The 18,554-nt window shown below is 41.1% G+C and overlaps 1 protein-coding gene across 1 annotated transcript; it reads left to right on the forward strand.

The window, feature by feature from the left end:
• Nucleotides 1-16,243: 16,243 nt before the first annotated feature.
• LOC147659565 (olfactory receptor 6N1-like) lies at nucleotides 16,244-17,182 on the forward strand. The gene has a single exon (XM_086951648.1). The coding sequence runs from the start codon at nucleotides 16,244-16,246 to the stop codon at nucleotides 17,180-17,182; it is 939 nt and encodes a 312-aa protein (XP_086807774.1).
• Nucleotides 17,183-18,554: the final 1,372 nt, after the last annotated feature.

Consider the following 18,554-nt stretch of genomic DNA (forward strand, 5'->3'; position numbering starts at 1 on the left):
GTGGGGGGTGATTTTAGTACCAATGGCCCACAAAGGCCCAAGAAAAACCTTGGACCTAGCACTCAATTATTTCTTTCTTTATTTACATGTATATATATTAAACATCAAAAGCATCTTAGCAGCAGGTATCTTTGAATTCACGACCAGCTCTCCAGCGTGGCGCATGACTAATTAAATGCAGGAAGGCGTTGCATACGTCAATGAATCCAAGAATGATATGCTAGTCTTATGTAGAATGGCAATAGAAAGTGCAAAATGATGGATGGATTCAGAACTGTATTTGCCAATAAATGTTTAATTACCCATTACTTTAAATATAAGAAAGCATCTTTACTTAAGAAATTGCAGCAAGGAGCAGTCACATACCTAGCCCTAATTTCTACAAATATATTACATGTCTTTTTTTTACATTAACTTTAGCATATGATACACATGAATGGAAAATGGATAAATCTTGGTAATTGCTAAGATAGGTAGGCTTGTGAATTTATTAAATACATTTTTTGAAAAAATATCTGGGTCTATAGGTCCTTGGTGTGATTTCAAGACAAGGGCAGAACCAAGTTTTGGAGGTGAAATAGCTCTTCCAATACCTCTTGTTATCAGTGAAAGCCATAGCAGAGGCACACTGGATGGCTAAGCAAGAAAAAACCTAATTTTTAAAAGTTGTATTTTCAAACCCAGTATTTAAAAATGATCCTTACTAAAAGATGCATTTTTAGATTCTGAGTTCAGACATACTAAACTCCCTTTCCCATCTTGTTCCCATGGACAGTTATACTTATAAGATGTTATAAGTAAACTCTCCATTCTATCCTATGGGACAGATAGACTTTCAATAGTGAAAAACGAAATTGGCAGTATTTCACTATCAGGACATGTCACACACATCAAGGCATGTCATAACTTTCACAGACACTGCACCCTGCCCACAGGGGTACCTTGAGCCTACCTAAGGGGTGACTCACATGTAAGAAAAGGGAAGGGTAGAACCTGGCAGTTCCAAACTGCACACAGACACTGCAATGGCAGATCTGGGAACCTATTGCAGGGCTGCTTGTGTGGGTTGCACAATCAGTAGTGCAAACCCACTGGCCGCATTTGATTTACAGGCCTTGGGCACACTCAGTGCTCTGTAGTAGGGACTTAGTAGTAAATCAAATAAGACAATGATGGAAACACTAATCCATGACAATAATTTACAGGGAAAGCATATGCACTTGTTGCACTGATCAATAGTGGTAAAGTGCCCAGAGTCATAAAACCAAAAAAAACAGTGTCCGAAACAGGAGACCAAAAAGTAAAAAAGTCTGGGGAAAACCTGCTGGAAAAGCCAGGTCTAACAAAGCCCAACAAGGATGACATGTGTTAGGGGTGTCTTGTGCTTCCCATTCTGAGGGAACACAGTCTAGTGCGTCACGTTTGGTGTGAGTTCATACTAGAGTTGTATAAGGATAGTCTCCTTCTGTAGTGGCACATAGTCACCAAAATAATGTGGAATGAGTTGCTATCCAGAGGAATCCCTGATGGCTTAGATTAAGTCAAGAATATCATGCAAGTATTTTCTGGTTGGCCATGTATTTTTCTCAAAGTAAGATTGTTTCATTTCTATTGCTGATATGTGAGCCATTTTCCATCAAATAGAAGGTGTCTTTTCTGAAATGCTCTAGGTCTTCACTAATTATCTTTTAGCATGTGCTCATTAGTAAGTATTGGAAGATTTAGCATTCAGTTAATTAATTGTGTTCAGGGATAGGACACAGGTGTTGGAAGGTTGATGGTTGAAACCCAGACTATGGCTCATTATAAGTGTAAAGCAAAATTCCCATTGGATCAGCAGAGAAGTCTATAAAACCCTTTGATAAGATTGAACTAGTGGAGGCAGGGTACAGGTACAGGTACAGAAACTGAAGAAACGGCGCCGCCCCTCCCGCTCCGTGTTTGTGTATCTTGCCTAACCTCACTACTACTTACAACATATACTGACAAGTAAGTATGAGCAAAGTACTTATTAGAATGAATAGACATTGATCATGGGTGCAGTATGACACAATCTCTGCTTGTGAACAGATTTTCCTTAACCTGCATGTTTCAAGGACATCTATCAGCAACCTCAGAGCAGTCCCTTATGCATTCAATTATTGCAGAATTTCCCTGTACCATAATAAATGTGACACATCTCTGTTAATAATGCCTTCCTTAAATGTATTTGTGGGTGTATTTATAATTTTCTGCTGGAAAATGTGGATATATAATTAAGGATCTTTCTCTGCAAGACTTTTTCTTTGAAAAATACTTTTTTGTTTGTTAGTATGTGTGGTGGTGAGCCTGGAATAAGGGGCTCAGTAGACACTTCCAAAAGGCACATTTTTCCTACCCTCAAGTATATGGTTTAATGAACATTGAATACATAATGACAACAATCTTGTAACCAAGACAACAGTGGATATCCATATCATGATTTATAAATGTATTGCTGAATAAATGAGATATAAAATCAACAAATCAATCATGATCACATTTCTAATGTCAATATTTGAAAATGCAATATGGTTTTACTATTTCCCTGTATGCTCCCTTTTATTGCATGTTATAGTTGCACAGTAGTCCCTGACTAAGGAGATCAACAAAATGAACAATGAATATAGGCCTGAAATCAGTGCTATATTAAGGCTGTATAGACGGACAGAGAATTTAATAATGTTTCATTATTATTGGGTTTACCGAGCTCCCCGGAACCCAGAAGGATCCTATGGTCATTGCACCGGCTCGTTGAGTAAGGGCACAACCTCCTATATCTTCTGGGAACGTGTCGGATTTATTCTATATTTAGGTCATCAAGCCTCTCTCTACCGCCACCAATATCTTTCCCTATTTCAATTTCGGCTTGTATCTACGCACCAAGACGCTTGTGTTATACCTCTCGGATTTGCATACGGGCGACAGTTTTAATTTCCTCCCAGGCACTACCCTGGTTGCCTCAGTGCTTGCCCTATACCATCATGCACGGTTTCATTTTTCTCAGGCATGAAAACTTTACGTCCTGATCATGATTCCAATATTTGTTTTACAGGATCGAAACGTTGTCGACCTTATATACACCGCAAACACAATTGAATTAATTATTGATGTGTAACGGTGTTACTACTTATTGTTTGCTTGTATTTCCATTTATAAGTTACAAGTACGTTTTCCTTCCTGCCTGAGCCTGTTTGTGAATTTCTATCTATTAATGTCTTTTGTTATATTTGTTGCATTGGACGCAGGATTGTGTCCCACTTTATTCGTGTTTTTGTAATTTGAAACATTATTAAATTCTCTGTCCGGCTGGACAGCCTTAATATAGCACTGATTTCAGGCTTATATTCATTGTTCGTTATGTTGATCTGCCTAGTCAGGGACTACTGTGTAACTATGACAAACTATATCACCCATAGTCCCTGACCATTATATTGGGTTCCCTTGTTACTTTAAAAACCCTTTTATTGCACAGCACTCCAATCCACATTCGGGGTAACGTTTGCACTAAATAAAAAAATGATATACAAATGTTGTAAGATGGCTCCGTGAGTTATGCGCTATGTCTTGACATCTGTTGAGGGAACATGCAGGTCAGGAGTTGAATTCCTGACATGGTGCGCTCAAACTTCAATCTTTCGAGACTCATAAATTGATTATCCTTACACCTAGTGCTGTTAGCATCTGTCATTTACACCACGGTGAAACAGCAAAAACTGTGGTGTGAAGTGCACTAGAGAAACACGTTATTATGAAATACTTTTCAAAACCAAAAAGGTAATTTAGATGTGCATTCTTACACTTAGCGAATAAAATATCTCATATATAAAATATATAAACAGACGTAAAAATAATTTCTAAAAGTAATCACATTAATACCCTGTGAAAGCATCTCGAGGGTGTTGCATTGGCCATAAAAAAATCACAAGAAAGACTCCTATATAATCGCATTATTCTCCGGAAGGGTTGATTGACCTGAAACTGTTTCTTTTTATAAACAAGAACAAAGAAGGTGCAGTAAAAGAGACTTCTACGTTACTTGTAAAGACAATTACACGACATGCATCATACTAGCCAAACAACTAAAGATTAAAAGCAATCAAAAAGAAACAAAGGAATTGCTATTGTGCCACCCAGTGAAAATTCCAATGTTGTATGTAATCACAAGACAATTTCTACTGTGGATGCTGAAATGGGGGATAACATAAATTATCCATCTCATTATCAATTAAAATGGCATGTTCCCCATTTAAGACATGGGGCCAAATGTACGACCGTCAGGTTTTGCAACTCACAATCTGCGATTTTTAGCAACTCGCAATTTGCAAGTCACAAAACCTGATATACAACAGTGTCTCAGACACTATTTGTGATTCCTAAATGGTTTTCAAGGACCTGCCTCATTAATATTCATGAGGCAGGTCCCAATTTGCGACCCGTTGGGAATGGCCGGGACTCACAGGGATGGTAACCTGCGGAGGTCAGTAGACAACCATGTCTGAGACTGCTTTTTACATAAAGCTGTTTTTTTGGTTTTTGAAAAGCAGCATATTTCCTTGAAGGAAAACTGGATATATTTCAAAATAAAAATGAAAAGCTTATTTTAATTTTTTTAGAGTGGACAGTGGTCCGTGAGACCATTGCCTGCTCTGTGAAAATGTTGGTGCCCCCATTTACAAAAGTGGTCCTTCCTGTTTGCGAACGGCTTACCACCAATTTGAATAGGTGGTAATCTGTAAATGTTTTGCGACCACATTCCAGACCACAAAACAGTCAAACATACCAGTGAGACTCGCTATTAGGAAGAGACATCCTCTGCACTCCTCTTCCTAATAGCACCTCGCAAACGCCATTTTTCAAGTCGGTAATAGATTACCAACTTGCAAAATAGGGTTGGTACATAGGAAAATGCATTTTACCAGTTGCACATCTGGCCCTTGCTTCCCTATATAAACACCTGCAGGTAAAGCATGGAGAAAATTGAGTAGGAAAACATATGAAAGAATTCACAATTTGTGCTGACCTCAAAACACAAAATCCCAAGTTTACTAAATGTTTGCTGAATACAGCACAGCACTAACATTTACTGCACTGCTTTTCAAAGGAAGAAAACACAGCACAGCACCATATTTACTAGGACGGGCCCGCTGTTGATGTCTACCCTTGTGCAGAAGAAGGCTGTTGTGTTATGCACAGATGCAAGATGATACAGTTGTGAGTGTGCACTGCCTAGCATAAGATTTGAACTGAAAGCCTACCCTTCTAGTAAGATTCTTGTGAGCAGACAAAAACAAAAAGGTCAGACACATTGTTTGTGTGCTGTGCACTGCAGCACATATGCAATGTGGATGGTTCTGTTGGAAATCGATCCATTCCCCATTGTTTGCCTGCGTCTAGCAGGCATTTGTTATTGACCCAAAGCCCAGGCTGATTATTTAGTAGATTGCAATTTTCATGGGTATTCATATTGATTCCTGTCCAGGAACAACCTTTGATGTTACATGTTTGGCCCCTGCTGAACCTTTTGCCTAAGTACTGATTTCGCCTTTTGGCCCTGCACCTCTGCCATGTCATAAATGCTGCATTAACGTCTGGTGGGGGCTGATAGGGCAGCCGTGTTGTTCGCAACATTAGTTAGTTAGGCTTGACACCAATCCAATCCAATCCAAGCTATCCACAATAGCCCCTTTTTACCTTATTCTGCTATCCATATAATGGATTGATTTAGGATCAGGTACAAGTACTTTTTCCTGCTTTGCCTCAAAGTATGTGTCCTAGTTCTCATGTTGTGCTAAGGCCTCTAACATGTACAGTTAATGGGAGTCTTCCTCACCCTCCTGACCTCAGCTCCTGTCTCAGAAGTCAGAAATCTGCCCATTGATGGTGCACCCAAGGGTGAATTGGGGAGACCAGATGCAGTCTCTATAGATGTGGTAGAGGCAGGGGTGATGGCAACAGTGATAGATGCAACATGTGTGGTGGTGGCAGAGGAGCTACTGCAGTGTGATGTCCATAGCAGATTTCTGCTACTTATAGTTGAAGGATCTATGTGTCACTGGTCGTCTATAAGTGTCACATTATGACTCTTTGTGTGTGCATGTGCATGTGTGTACATCTTTGAAGAAAGGAAAATCCTTAATTGTCAGTTAGGTCTGTGGATAGTACGCCTTGGTCAGACCTTTGTTGGTTGGTATCCCCCGGAGTCACTTCTCGTGATCTAACGGTTACTTTTCAGTGATCCACCAATTCAGCTTGCCCTTTCTTAATTTAATGTGCTCTGTCTGTGCCTTAAATGCTCATGCACGTCATACATTAATTTGCACTACAGATACATAAATTAGACGTGATATAATAAAGTTATAGTGTAGGCTAGCTTTTCAATGGCTACTTTCCTGATGGCGCATTTTCACAACAAAGATGCTGAATTGCGCTAGACTTCTTCAGTGTGACATTCAGGTTCCACAACACCTGCTAGCCCCTCCTGTCTCTTGGGAATGGTGAGGAATATGGCCTTTTCCTCCCATACTCTAGCTGCAAGTCAGTGGTAGGTGCAGCACCTGTAGTAAGGAATGCATAGACGTGCTTTGCTGTTTGATCCCAGAAATTAAACTTCATGGCACTAAATCATTGTTTACAATCCACTGTTGTTCTAGTAGTAGAGGACAGAGCCTTAACTGTCTTCCACAGTGTGGCCCATATTTCTGCCCTAGTCTCGGTCATAAGGTGTCCCATGAGATATGACTCTTCCCTGATGACTTCCTCAGCATATATCTGGAGCTCAATCTCAGTCCATTCCTTACCCTCGGTGAGGCCATCATGATGTTTGAGGTGGTATGATTGTCTTGAGGCCTGCTGTAGATAGAGCGTTGTTCTCAATCCGGTTCCTAAATGCAACATTTTTTAAGATTTCAGAAAACGTTGGTTTTGTTTTGCTCCAGCGCTAGAAATGGTTTAAAGATGTTTTCCTGTTGTGAGAAAGGTCCCTCCTCTCAAGGAAGTCTTTATCTTTTTTTGACCACTCTTCCAGGTTTATTTCCGATATTCTTTGTCTGCTACTTTTCCTTACATGCATGATAATATTGGTATTTCTAATGCGAAGCCAAATATTTCTTATCAAGAGTTTTTCAGATCTGGAGGCCCAGTATGGTATGGTAACACCTGTTTACAGCAGAACTCATGAGGTTCTGTGCATCTTGCTGCATGTGTTTTTTTATAGGCCATGAGTGTGAGAACAAACAGACAAGAGATTGGTGCACATGAGAGACAAGAGGGGCTTTGCAGTACTTGTGCATGCTGTACGAGGATCTCTCGTGCATGGAAATGCAGCATCAGGGACTTAGATCACAGAATATACAATGAGCTTAGTGAAATGGAGCATGGGTAGTTCTAGGTATGAGAGCAAAGCAAAGGTGTGAAGAGCTTGGCAAGATATACAGTAACATTGTGGAAAGAAATACCCAAGCAACAACTGTCTGACTTAGGCTTTCCATGCGTGACAATCTGATGACAATTAGGTGCCTTATTTGTTCCAGCTGCTCTTCCCCAAACACAGGCACACATACCCACACCCACATAAATAAACTGATTCACAATGGGACCTAATGATAAACCACTCACACATCGCAGTAATTCAGAATGCTGTGTATTCCAGCACACATGGAATTGAGAGAGGTGCTCCAAAACCAGGTATAGTATCTCACCCATGGAAAGAAGAACCAGTGTTACATAGACTTTGCAACCATAACTAGCAGAAAACTACCAGGAACTGAACTTTTGTATGTAGGGGCACCTCTGCCCCACAAATGCAGCACATGCTACCAGTCCCATCTACTTGCCTCAGGTACAACAACATCAATGGACACTACATCTGCTCTTGGAAGCATTAATATAGGCCATTTCTCACAACTCAGGCAGTCTGGAAATAGATGTAAGTAAGCCTGGAGCGTGAAAAACCTCCCAATACGCAATACAGACTCTGCGTCAGACAAGGAAGAAGTACCTGTATCTGCTCCTGAGAGACAACATGGCCAGGGAATTAGAGGGGACTGCAAGGAGCTTGTAGACCAAACTTCCAGACCACTGTGCCTTCCTGTTTGATTCTGGTTCCTGTTCTGCTGCCATGACACCACTTTCAAAAACTCCTGGCAGAATTGGTAACCTTGCAGAGGCACAGCATTGAAAGGGGGGAACATTATTTGGGTGCAAATTACAGGAGAGCACAGGCATCTAAAGTGAAGAGTTGAAGAGGGTCTACAGACAGAGGCAGACCAGGCCAAATGGTACATGAGATGCATGGTAGCAGCTGTCCAGGGAGCTTCAGACAATAAATGGCCAGAGAAAGACAGCCATGTGTGACCTCCTGACACAAATCCCCAAAGAAGGGCATGCAATGGCATTTGCTTTCCATTCACACACACTTGTGCAGCAGAATATTGAGGTGCTGGAGTCCCAATGGCATGCCTCGAGCTGGAACGGAGCACCACCGCTGCATCCATCTAATTACCCTTTCCCACTTCCCTGCAAATCTCACCCATCAGGGCTCCCATGATGTGGGCAATGTTCTGGGATTTGTCAGACAACCGCCAAGAAGGCCTGAAAGTGATCCTCGTTTTTCAATTGAGTTGTTAAATATTTGAGGCTATGGAGGCTGGTTGGAATGGGCTAGCTAAGGGCATATATGTTGCACTTATACGTTTCCTTTCTTGTGTGGGTGGGGGTAGGATGGTGCTATCTTGGGGCAGGGGTAGTTGGAATAGATGATGTAGCTATTAGTTTGCTGCTTTTGTTGTTTGAGGCAGGGGGGTTGTTAAATGTTTCACTGTGTAACTCTATATTCACACATTTCTAGACATTGTTGTACATCTAGGCATTGTCAACAGTAGGCTAGGTGTGTCATGTTGTTATCCAGTAACTACATTCTCTGCGGATGGTTTCTCTAACTGTGGATGGAATCCTGCTTTACCTGAGGGACAGTATCATAAACGTGCCCAGGGAAAAGGGCACGGGAACAGGTAATGGTCAGGTCAGTATCACACATCATCAGTGCTTGTTATATTCTGTTTAGAATCATATTCATTTCCTTTTCATGTAAGTTAGTGTAGTGTGACATATTTCTGTATATGTCTTATTCAATGTAGTATATGTGTTAATATTATCATTCTTTAAGCGGAGTTTTCTTCCTGCTTAAGATCATATTTATCCAGCTACATGATATATAGATTTTGCCATGTATGATATTTATTTAGCGACTTGATTTATTCATTCTTGTGTGTGTTATACTCATTTCAGTATTTGCTATGCATTTAGGAGCTGTCATGTTTGTGTGGCTCTAATTCTGACATAAACAGACTCCCAAACAAACTATTACCAGGTGATATATATTCCTTTTCTGACAATTGAGATACTTGAATTGGATGCCCACCCAATACATCACTGCATACACAGACCTCCACATCTCCTACCTCTGGACCATGCATCTCACAAAAAGCAGGGAAAGGATGAACCAGACCCTACATTGGCAAAACCCACAGCAGCGGTGTACGGCATAGAACATTATATCATCTGCATAGAGGAATAATTAAACAGTCCTGTATCCGAGTGCAGATGTGAAAATGTTTAGTTTGTGCAGAGAAGCTGTAGGAGGGAACACTCAGGTAACAGAGAAGGGATGGCTTGAGGCTGTGGTGGAATTTATAATTTTATTTGAGATTCTATTTTGGGTCCCAACAGTGTCTGTTTCCTTGAGTCTTTATGTAGAAGTGTTGTTCATTTCAACAGTCCTGTAGTAATTCTCAGATTTTTTATGGTCCAACATTAAATAGGGTTGTTGATCATACCAAAGACCAAAAAGAAATCAAAAACTCACATATCCACAAACTCATTTTTATCTACATTTTCTTGTACTAAATTACTAGCATTTGATGATGAAAATGGCATATGGGAAGCACACATAGGTAGCCAAACAAGTTCCATACTGGAGGAAACTAGGATCCTCAAACTAAGGATAATTTAAAAAATAGAAAATAACATGGTTCATGTGTTGGGTGTTAAAGCGTGACAATGTCCTTTGCAATTTCCATATTTTATCTGACTTTTGAGGACAGTTATTTTTGAAGAAAACTCAAAGGTGGTTGGTGAACTACTGAGAGAAATCCCAGCTTCTGATATTTGATGAAGCAGCATTGTAGACTATTGTTTTCTAACCACCATGCCACTCAAGGCAGGGACAAGGTGTACACAAATCAGCAGTGACTTGCTCTAATGAGATCAGTTATGCCTAAACCCAGTGCTTTAAATGGTCCGGTACTCACAGGTACCGAGTACCGGCACTTCTTATTTTTTACACTCTGAGTACCAGCACTTCTCTACTGCCGTGGAGAGTACCCTTACTCATGAAGGGGGTAGGTGCATTGGCCTCTAGTGGTGGTAGCCTGTCTCTACGAAGGAGTCAGTCTTCCTCTGCCAGATGTCTTCTCTGACAGACATCCAAATCACTTTTGGAGCCCTGAGCTGAGCCCCCGGTGAACCATTCTGTGTGGGCTCATTTGCATGATCTCCGGGTGTTCGCTGTCATGCTGTGTTGCAAAGAATCAGGGCAGCCCAGTGATAGCACAATGAGGAAAGCCATGAGAAGTAGGTTGAAAGAGCTGTAATGTTAAAATATCACTGTTTGACTTTTGTTTTGTATAACAAATTAACCTGTTTTATTTATAGAACCACTTTCTTTTCTTTTGATATGTGCTGCAACTAGTATATAAGCTTCGCATGTCTTGCCTTTAGCCCCACCCCTAGCCCTGCCCACTCACCACAGATCTATGACGTTACAACGCATACTTTTACAACGCATACCTTTACAACGCATTTTTTTACAACGCAACATCCATTACAACGCATGCCATTACAATGAATTTTTACAAACTACCTTTACAACGCATTCCATTACAACGCATACTACCTTTACAACGCATACCATTACAAAGCATAACATTACATTGCATGTATTGTAAATATTGGATAGTGTAGGGGTAAAAATTACTATTCTAACTCCAGGGGGGTGCAACAGTAGGGTAAGTGTTGGGTAGTGTAGGGGTAAAAATTACTATTCTAACTCCAGGGGGGTGCAACAGTAGGGTAAGTGTTGGATAGTGTAGGGGTAAAAATTACTATTCTAACTCCAGGGGGTGCAACAGTAGGGTAAATGTTGGATAGTGTAGGGGTAAAAATTACTATTCTAACTCCAGGGAGCTGCAACAGTAGGATAAGTGTTGGATAGTGTAGGGGTAAAAATTACTATTCTAACTCCAGGGGGTGCAACAGTAGGGTAAATGTTGGATAGTGTAGGGGTAAAAATTACTATTCTAACTCCAGGGGGTGCAACAGTAGGGTAAGTGTTGGATAGAGTGGGGGTAAAAAATACTATTCTAACTCCAGGGGGTGCAACAGTAGGGTAAGTGTTGGATAGTGTAGGGGTAAAAATTACTATTCTAACTCCAGGGGGGTGCAACAGTAGGGTAAGTGTTGGATAGTGTAGGGGTAAAAATTACTATTCAAACTCCAGGGGGTGCAATAGTAGGGTAAGTGTTGGATAGTGTAAGGGTACTATGCGTTGTAATGGTATGCGTTGTAATGGTATGCGTTGTAATGACTGTGTTGTAATGACATGCGTTGTAGTGGTATGCGTTGTAGTGTCATGCGTTGTAATGGTTGTGCTGTAATGACATGCGTTGTAATAGATGTTGCGTTGTAAAAGTTTTGTTGTAATGGTAGTGCATTGTAAAAGTTGCGCTGTAAAGGTTGTTTCCCCTCACCACATTTAAATGAGTACCAGTACTATTTATTTCCCATTTAAAGCACTGCCTAAACCACCAGGCCAGGTCTCCTCTTACTGCGAACACAATTAGCCCTATGCCAAATTGCCCTAGTTTGTTCTAATCAGTGAGCGGCACAGGGACAACATGACCTTTGTCTGGGCACACCTGTTGCATTTAGGGCATCTCACTGAGGGTACAGTAAAGTGGATGGTTTCATGTGAAATGGCCAAAGCTACCAGCAAACTCATTGGTAATTATGAAAAACCTAGATAACACCTTTCAAGACGGTGTATGTAAGGTGCTTGTAAGACAATTCTTGCAGATAAATAAATGAAATGAACGAAATGAAAAGAACATTTGTAAAGCACGGTAGCTACCCTGAGGTGTCCTAGCGCTGCAGACATACGCGGGCAAGAAGGCTGCTAAGGGTTTGTTGAAAGGCAGAGTTTTTAGGAGTTTACAGAAAGGTAATAGGGTGGGTTCTGCCCACATGTGGAGGGTAAGAGAGTTCCATAGTTTGGCTGAGTTGTAGGCAAATGAGCGGCCACCACACCTTGTTCTCTTGATTTTGGGGACTAGGGCGAGGAAGGAGGATGCCGATCGAAGCTGCCTGTTAGGTTGGTAGGGAGTGATCAGCGATTGGCTGATCTCTGATTTCTTCCAGAAAGCCCTGTGAGCAATGCACAGGTCCTTAAATTGAATTCCTTCCCTAACCAGGAGCCAATGCAGGCTCTTTAATCCTGGAATGGTTGATTGCAGACAGGGGATCCGAAGGAGTGTGCTAGCTGCACAGTTTTGGATAATCTGGAGATTGCGAGTAGTAGATTGAGAGGCCCCTAAATAGAGGGCATTCCCGTAGTCCAGGCGTGACAGGATGAGGCTCTGGACCATAATTTGTCTTGCCTGAAATGGGAGCAGGGGAAGGATTTTTTGCAATAGCCTGAGCAGTCCATAGCAGGAGGCTGAAAGTTTTGCTGCTTGATGGTTAAAATTAAGGGTTTGGCCCAGCCAGATGCCTAGGCTTTTAATTGTGTTTTTTGGGGCTGAGGCGGGCCGAGGTAAGTAGTGCACAGTAGGTTGGCATTAAATGAGGGAGTGTTTTCTAGTAGCATGAGCTCAGTTTTGTCCCCATTCAATTTTAAACAGGAAAGTGTCATCCAGTTTGCCACCTCCTCTAGACAGCAACTTAGGTTGGTTGGGGAGATGTTTGACTGGTTGAAAGCCACCACCAGCTGAGTGTCGTCGGCATAAGTGATGATTTTTATGCTAAAAGGATGGACAATCTCAGCTAGGGGACTCATATATACATTGAATAGTGTGGGGCTCCGGGAGGAGCCCTGAGGTGCACCACAACTGAGCAGAAAGCTGGTGGAGACAATATCACCCTAGAAAACCTGGAAGGAGCGGTCGGCTAAGAACAATCTGAACCAGGTGATGGCATTTCCTGACACTCCTAAGTTCATAAGTCTGTGTATCAGTATGTTGTGGTTTACAGTGTCGAATGTTGCACTTAAGTCGAGGAGGATACTTGCAGCGGAACCTCCTTGATCGAGGATTTTCTTGGTCTCCTCGGTTACTGTGAGGTTTCGGTTCCATGCTGGGGACGAAAACCAGTCTGGGAGAGATCAGGTAGGTGATTACTTTTCAAGAACTCTACCAGTACCGAGTTGACATGTTTCTCCAGGATCTTACTCAGCCATGGTAGCAGGGAGATCGGCCGATAGTTGCTAGGATTGTCTTGGTCAAGGTTGGGCTTCTTTATGAGAGCCTTGACCATAGCACGCTTCCAGGGGGGCGGGGGGGGACAATGCCAGAGGAGATGGAAGCATTGAGCAGGTTGAGGGTAGTAGGAAGAATGTTTCCTATGACCGGCAGCAAAGCACGTGGGGGTGCCGGGTCAAGGGGGAGCCGGATATGTAGTTTGATCAAGAAGGGAGAGGGTACCAGAGTGGCTGAGGGTTCAGGTCCTGAATTTATGATAGTGGCCAGGGCTGGGTCAAGCTGAGTGGGGGGAAAAGAGATATATTTTCTGTATTTTCTGGAGAAAGAAATCTGCCAGATTGTTGCAGCGTGTTTGAGCATCGATTGGGTTGGGGGGTTTCTGGGGAATTTTGAGGAGAGTTTTGGCAATTCAATAGATTTCCTTGGGGGACGCTGCAACTGCCTTGATTTTTTCTTCATAGGAAACTGCTTGAGAGGCCTTGATTTAATCTTTGTAGGTTTTTATTACCTCCCTATACGCAGATTTGCTGGTAGGGGAGTAGTCAAGTCGCCATTTCCTCTCTAGCTTTTTACAATATCGTTTAATTTCCCGTAATTTGAGAGAATACCAGGGAGAGGTTGTGCCACTACGTTTTGTTTGAGAACATTTCATGGGAAGCACAGGGTCGAAGGAGCTATGGATCCAGCAATTGTAATCCTTGTCAGCTATGATGTGATTGGGGTTGCTAGATGGTCTTGAGGCTTCAAGGGCTGGCATCCAGAGGACCAGGGGAAGTTTAGACCAGTTACGTTCCCGACAAATGATTGTGTTAGTGGGGGAGTGGTAATAGGGAGTAACCCAGGAAAGGGGGATCAGGAAATGGTCGGACCAAGGGAGCAAGGATGGAGTTCCCATTGTAAGTTCTGCGCAGTTGCTAAAGACAGGGTCAAGTAGATGACCTTTGGTATGGGTGGGTTAGAACAGTAACTGTTTGAGTTGTAGTGCATAAAAGCTCATAGTCAGTTCTTTGGTGGTGTGGTCGGAGGAATCATCTAGGTGGATACTGAGATCCCCTAATAGTGAGAAGTTAGATGGCACACATGCCAGATTCGCTATGATAGGGGGGAGGGCATTGAGAAATTGCCCAGGGGACCCAGGTGGGCGATAAATGAGTAGCCCAGAGAAGGTAGTTGTGGGAGGGAAATCAATGGCGAAATATAGACTTTCACAATCTGGTACCAGGTTAGGGAGACTGCAGCAATTATAGAGGTCTTTCAAAATAATCTCTAGGCCTCCTCCTCTGCCCTCTTTGCGATCCTCTAGTTGTATGTGATATCCGTGAGGGAGGGCTTGGATGAGGTCTGGCTCCGAATCTGCGTTGAGCCAAGTCTCTGTCTGTTCTTCTAGGAGCAGGGCGATTTCGGTGGAGTGCTTGGGAAGTGATCTACAATTTAAAAAACTGTTTTGATCTTCTGTTTGTAGACTTGTATAAATGAAACTGTTTAGATTTACTCCACTATCAGCAGGACATATGAGGCAGGATGGCTCTTCCATTCTTTGCATAGTATATCAGACATATGTTATAAATAGAAGCATATTCATTCAAATCGAAAGATCTAAAAAGGTATCTTCATATAATGCTTCAACAATTTTTAGATACTTTTGTGTGGTTGGTGACCTCCTATATTCTGTTTCAGAAACTACTCACAACAATAAGGAAAATCGAAAACTGCACATTCAGACCAATGGCTCAGTAACTGAGTTCATCCTAGTTGGTTTTCCAAGTCAGCAGGGCTTTCAGATTTTGCTCTTCTGGATCTTTCTCCCATCTATATTATCACTGATGCATGTAACTCTATTGTATTCCTACGTACCACCCTCGATCATAGGCTTCAAACCCTATGTACTTCTTCATCAGTCATCTCTCCTTCCTGGATCTCATTTTCTCTACACCAACTGTACTAAAAATGCTGGCCACAATTCTGATGAACAGCAAAACTATTTCCATCAGCGGGTGCATCTTCCAAATGTATGTGTTTCTTTCCTTGAGATTTGCAGATTGTCTTCTCTTCACAGTGACGTCCTTTGATTTCAATTATGCCATTTGGCAACCACGAGAGCATACCATCCACATGAATAAAAAACTCTGCAAACTCTTCGCAAAATCTTCACAGCAGTATTTTTCATTTTGTCATTAAAGAATGTCCCAAAAAATATTTTTTTTGTCGACCATTTAGCCTGAGGAAAGTAGTTCTATCAAGAATCCTTTCTGCAAATCATAGATATTTAGGCAGTTCCTCCTGCAAGACAGTTATTTACATTATTTATTCACCTGTATGTTTATATACATTGAGAAACATTGTCATGATCCCAAATATGAGGAAGTTATTGATAAAGTTCAGATTTTATCTAAGTCCAAAGTAAAAGTAAAATTCAACAATGTAAATAATTGGGACTTATCAAGAGCCTCTTTCATATGCTGTTTGAGCAAGATTGATCCAATATTTAATCTCTAACATGCATTGAGGGCACAATTTAGATTTACCGCACTACTAGCCATTGTTGTTGATGTGGCATATGAGATGAAATAGTAAGTAGAGGCAGGATATTGTTCTCCCGTTAACATATACTTATTATTGCCATCTTAATAAGAGAAAACCAATCTTTGATATGTGACTAACACATTTCTGTTTCAGATGCCACTCACAAAGAAATGGAAGTCCGGAAGGTCTATCAACAGACTAATGTCTCAGTAACTGAGTTCATTTTATTTGGGTTTCCAAGTCTGCAAAAGTTTCATGGTTTGCTCTCTGGGATTTTTCTCCCCATTTACCTTCTCACTGTAGCAGGTAATGGGATTGTATTTCTTCTCACAAGCTTCGATCATAAACTTCAGGCCCCCATGTACTTCTTTGTTAGTCACCTCGCCTTCCTGGATTTGAGCTTCTCCACAGTCACTGTGCCAAAAATGCTGGCCAAATTTCTAATGAACAGCAACTCCATTTCCTTTAGTGGCTGTTTTTTGCAGATGTACATCTTTCTTTCTCTTTGTGGTACAGAATGTTGCCTGTTGGCTGCGATGTCTCTGGATCGCTATTTTGCCATATGCCATCCTCTCCAATATATCACACATATGACCAAAAAACTTTGCATTCAGCTTGCTCTTGTTTCCTGGATTGGGGGATTCCTCGCCCCCTTTATACAAGCAGTTTTAGCCTCAAGACTGCCCTTCTGTGGACCCAATGTAATTCATCATTACTACTGTGACCACCCACCCCTGCTCCATTTGGCCTGTGCCGACACATCCCTCAACGTAGCCATAGGTTCCTCTATTAGCTTTTTTGGAATAATCTCATCATTTTGTCTGATTCTAATTTCTTACATTAAAATTATGTTGTCAATTCTGAAAATCAGCTCACCTGGGGGTAGAAGAAAAACATTTTCTACCTGTGCTTCTCATTTAATTGTGGTAAATATGTTTTACTTGCCAATCATTTTCTTGTACATACGTCCTGCTGCATCCATTGTTTCTGAGGTAGACTCACTCTTTGCCATTCTGTATTCTGCATTAACACCCATGCTCAATCCTATGATATACTCCCTGAGAAACAAAGATATGAAGGACTCATTCAGGAGGAAGTTCAATACATAAATTTTCTCCTCAGTCAAATAGTTTGATTCTGTGGTCCTTTTCTAAAGTACATGCTTAAATTAGCGACCCTAACATTTTTAGGCTTGTTCTGATCCTCTTAGGCCCATGTATATGGTGATAAAGATGTGAATAAATCCTGGGGTGGGCATAACTTGAAAAATTAACTGTAGCGGAATCATGTGAAATGACCTAAACATCCATGTGTTCACAATAGAAGTGTAACTTTGCAATTAGCTCTATTTCCTTAGTGCAAAAATACCCCTTGGTGGCCAAAATGTACATGAGGATGCAATTTACACTAAGAAATAATGCTTAATATATCAGAATATATATAGTGAGTGCAAGCACCAGCTTGTGCTCGCTCAATGTGTAGTTGGGGTAGCATTTTCCCCCAACTTACTCTCAGCATTCAGCTGCATTTTCTTAGCAATAAAATAAAGGCTTGAGTGCAAAATGGAGGACGTGATGAATTTTGCTATACAAAAAAAACACGCTATATGCATCACAACATAAACAGAAGCATGAGCAGCTATTAGCATTTGCTAAATGTATTCTTCCTGGAGAATTGTTTCCTTCAAATTACTCTAAATAATGTGAGTGGGCTTAATCATGTCATTTTCAGTAATTCTGTGTTAGAGAATAAAACTGAATTACCAAAATTACTCAGATTACTTCAGCATAATTAAAATTACTCCCAGCCCCAAATAAATCTATTTCCAGCAGAAGGCAGTGGCTGTGCATATCTAAATGGACTGTGAACTTGTGTACATCTACAGATGTTTAGGCTTATTAAGGAAATTCTCTGGAATCCATTTCGACGAAAACATTTGAAATGTTACAAGGTCATGGAAAAATGTATTTCTAAGGTTTGGAACACTCCAGAATTGCTTAGTTGGGTACAGGGAGGGGTATTTCTAAGAATAACAGTGTTAACAGGGCCCTTGCCCAGCTAATTTCCCAATGGAAAGGAATTCACCAAACTATTGATTAATACAAATGCGAATTCATGAAACGTATTTTTTAGTTGTAGGAGCAAGTTTATTGATGCAAGTTAAAATGCAATACAATAAAATGAAAAAACATTAACATAAGAAAAAATTGAATGCACGTTCGTAAAGTAGGTGAGAAAATAAATGAGAAAGAAGAAAGGGTAAGGATAAACCAAAACCAATATATCATAACTACTATTAAAATCTAGTTATATTGAAAGCAATAAAATGTAAAGGTATAAGGACATTGAGCAAAATGGCTAAAGAGAAAAAACGATAGGAATTAAATATGTATACACATTAGGAAACATTAGTCATGGAGGTTTAGAGACTTCCTCAGTCCGAGGGTCATGAGTTTGGGAGGCATGTGGCGATGTACCAAG

The sequence above is a fragment of the Lissotriton vulgaris genome, unplaced genomic scaffold (genome assembly GCF_964263255.1).
Source record: "Lissotriton vulgaris unplaced genomic scaffold, aLisVul1.2 SCAFFOLD_611, whole genome shotgun sequence".
Classification (NCBI taxonomy): domain Eukaryota; kingdom Metazoa; phylum Chordata; class Amphibia; order Caudata; family Salamandridae; genus Lissotriton; species Lissotriton vulgaris.

Coding starts and splice junctions, on each gene's coding strand:
- LOC147659565 (XM_086951648.1), top strand. CDS start 16,244: ATGGAAGTCCGGAAGGTCTATCAACAGACTAATGTCTCAGTAACTGAG.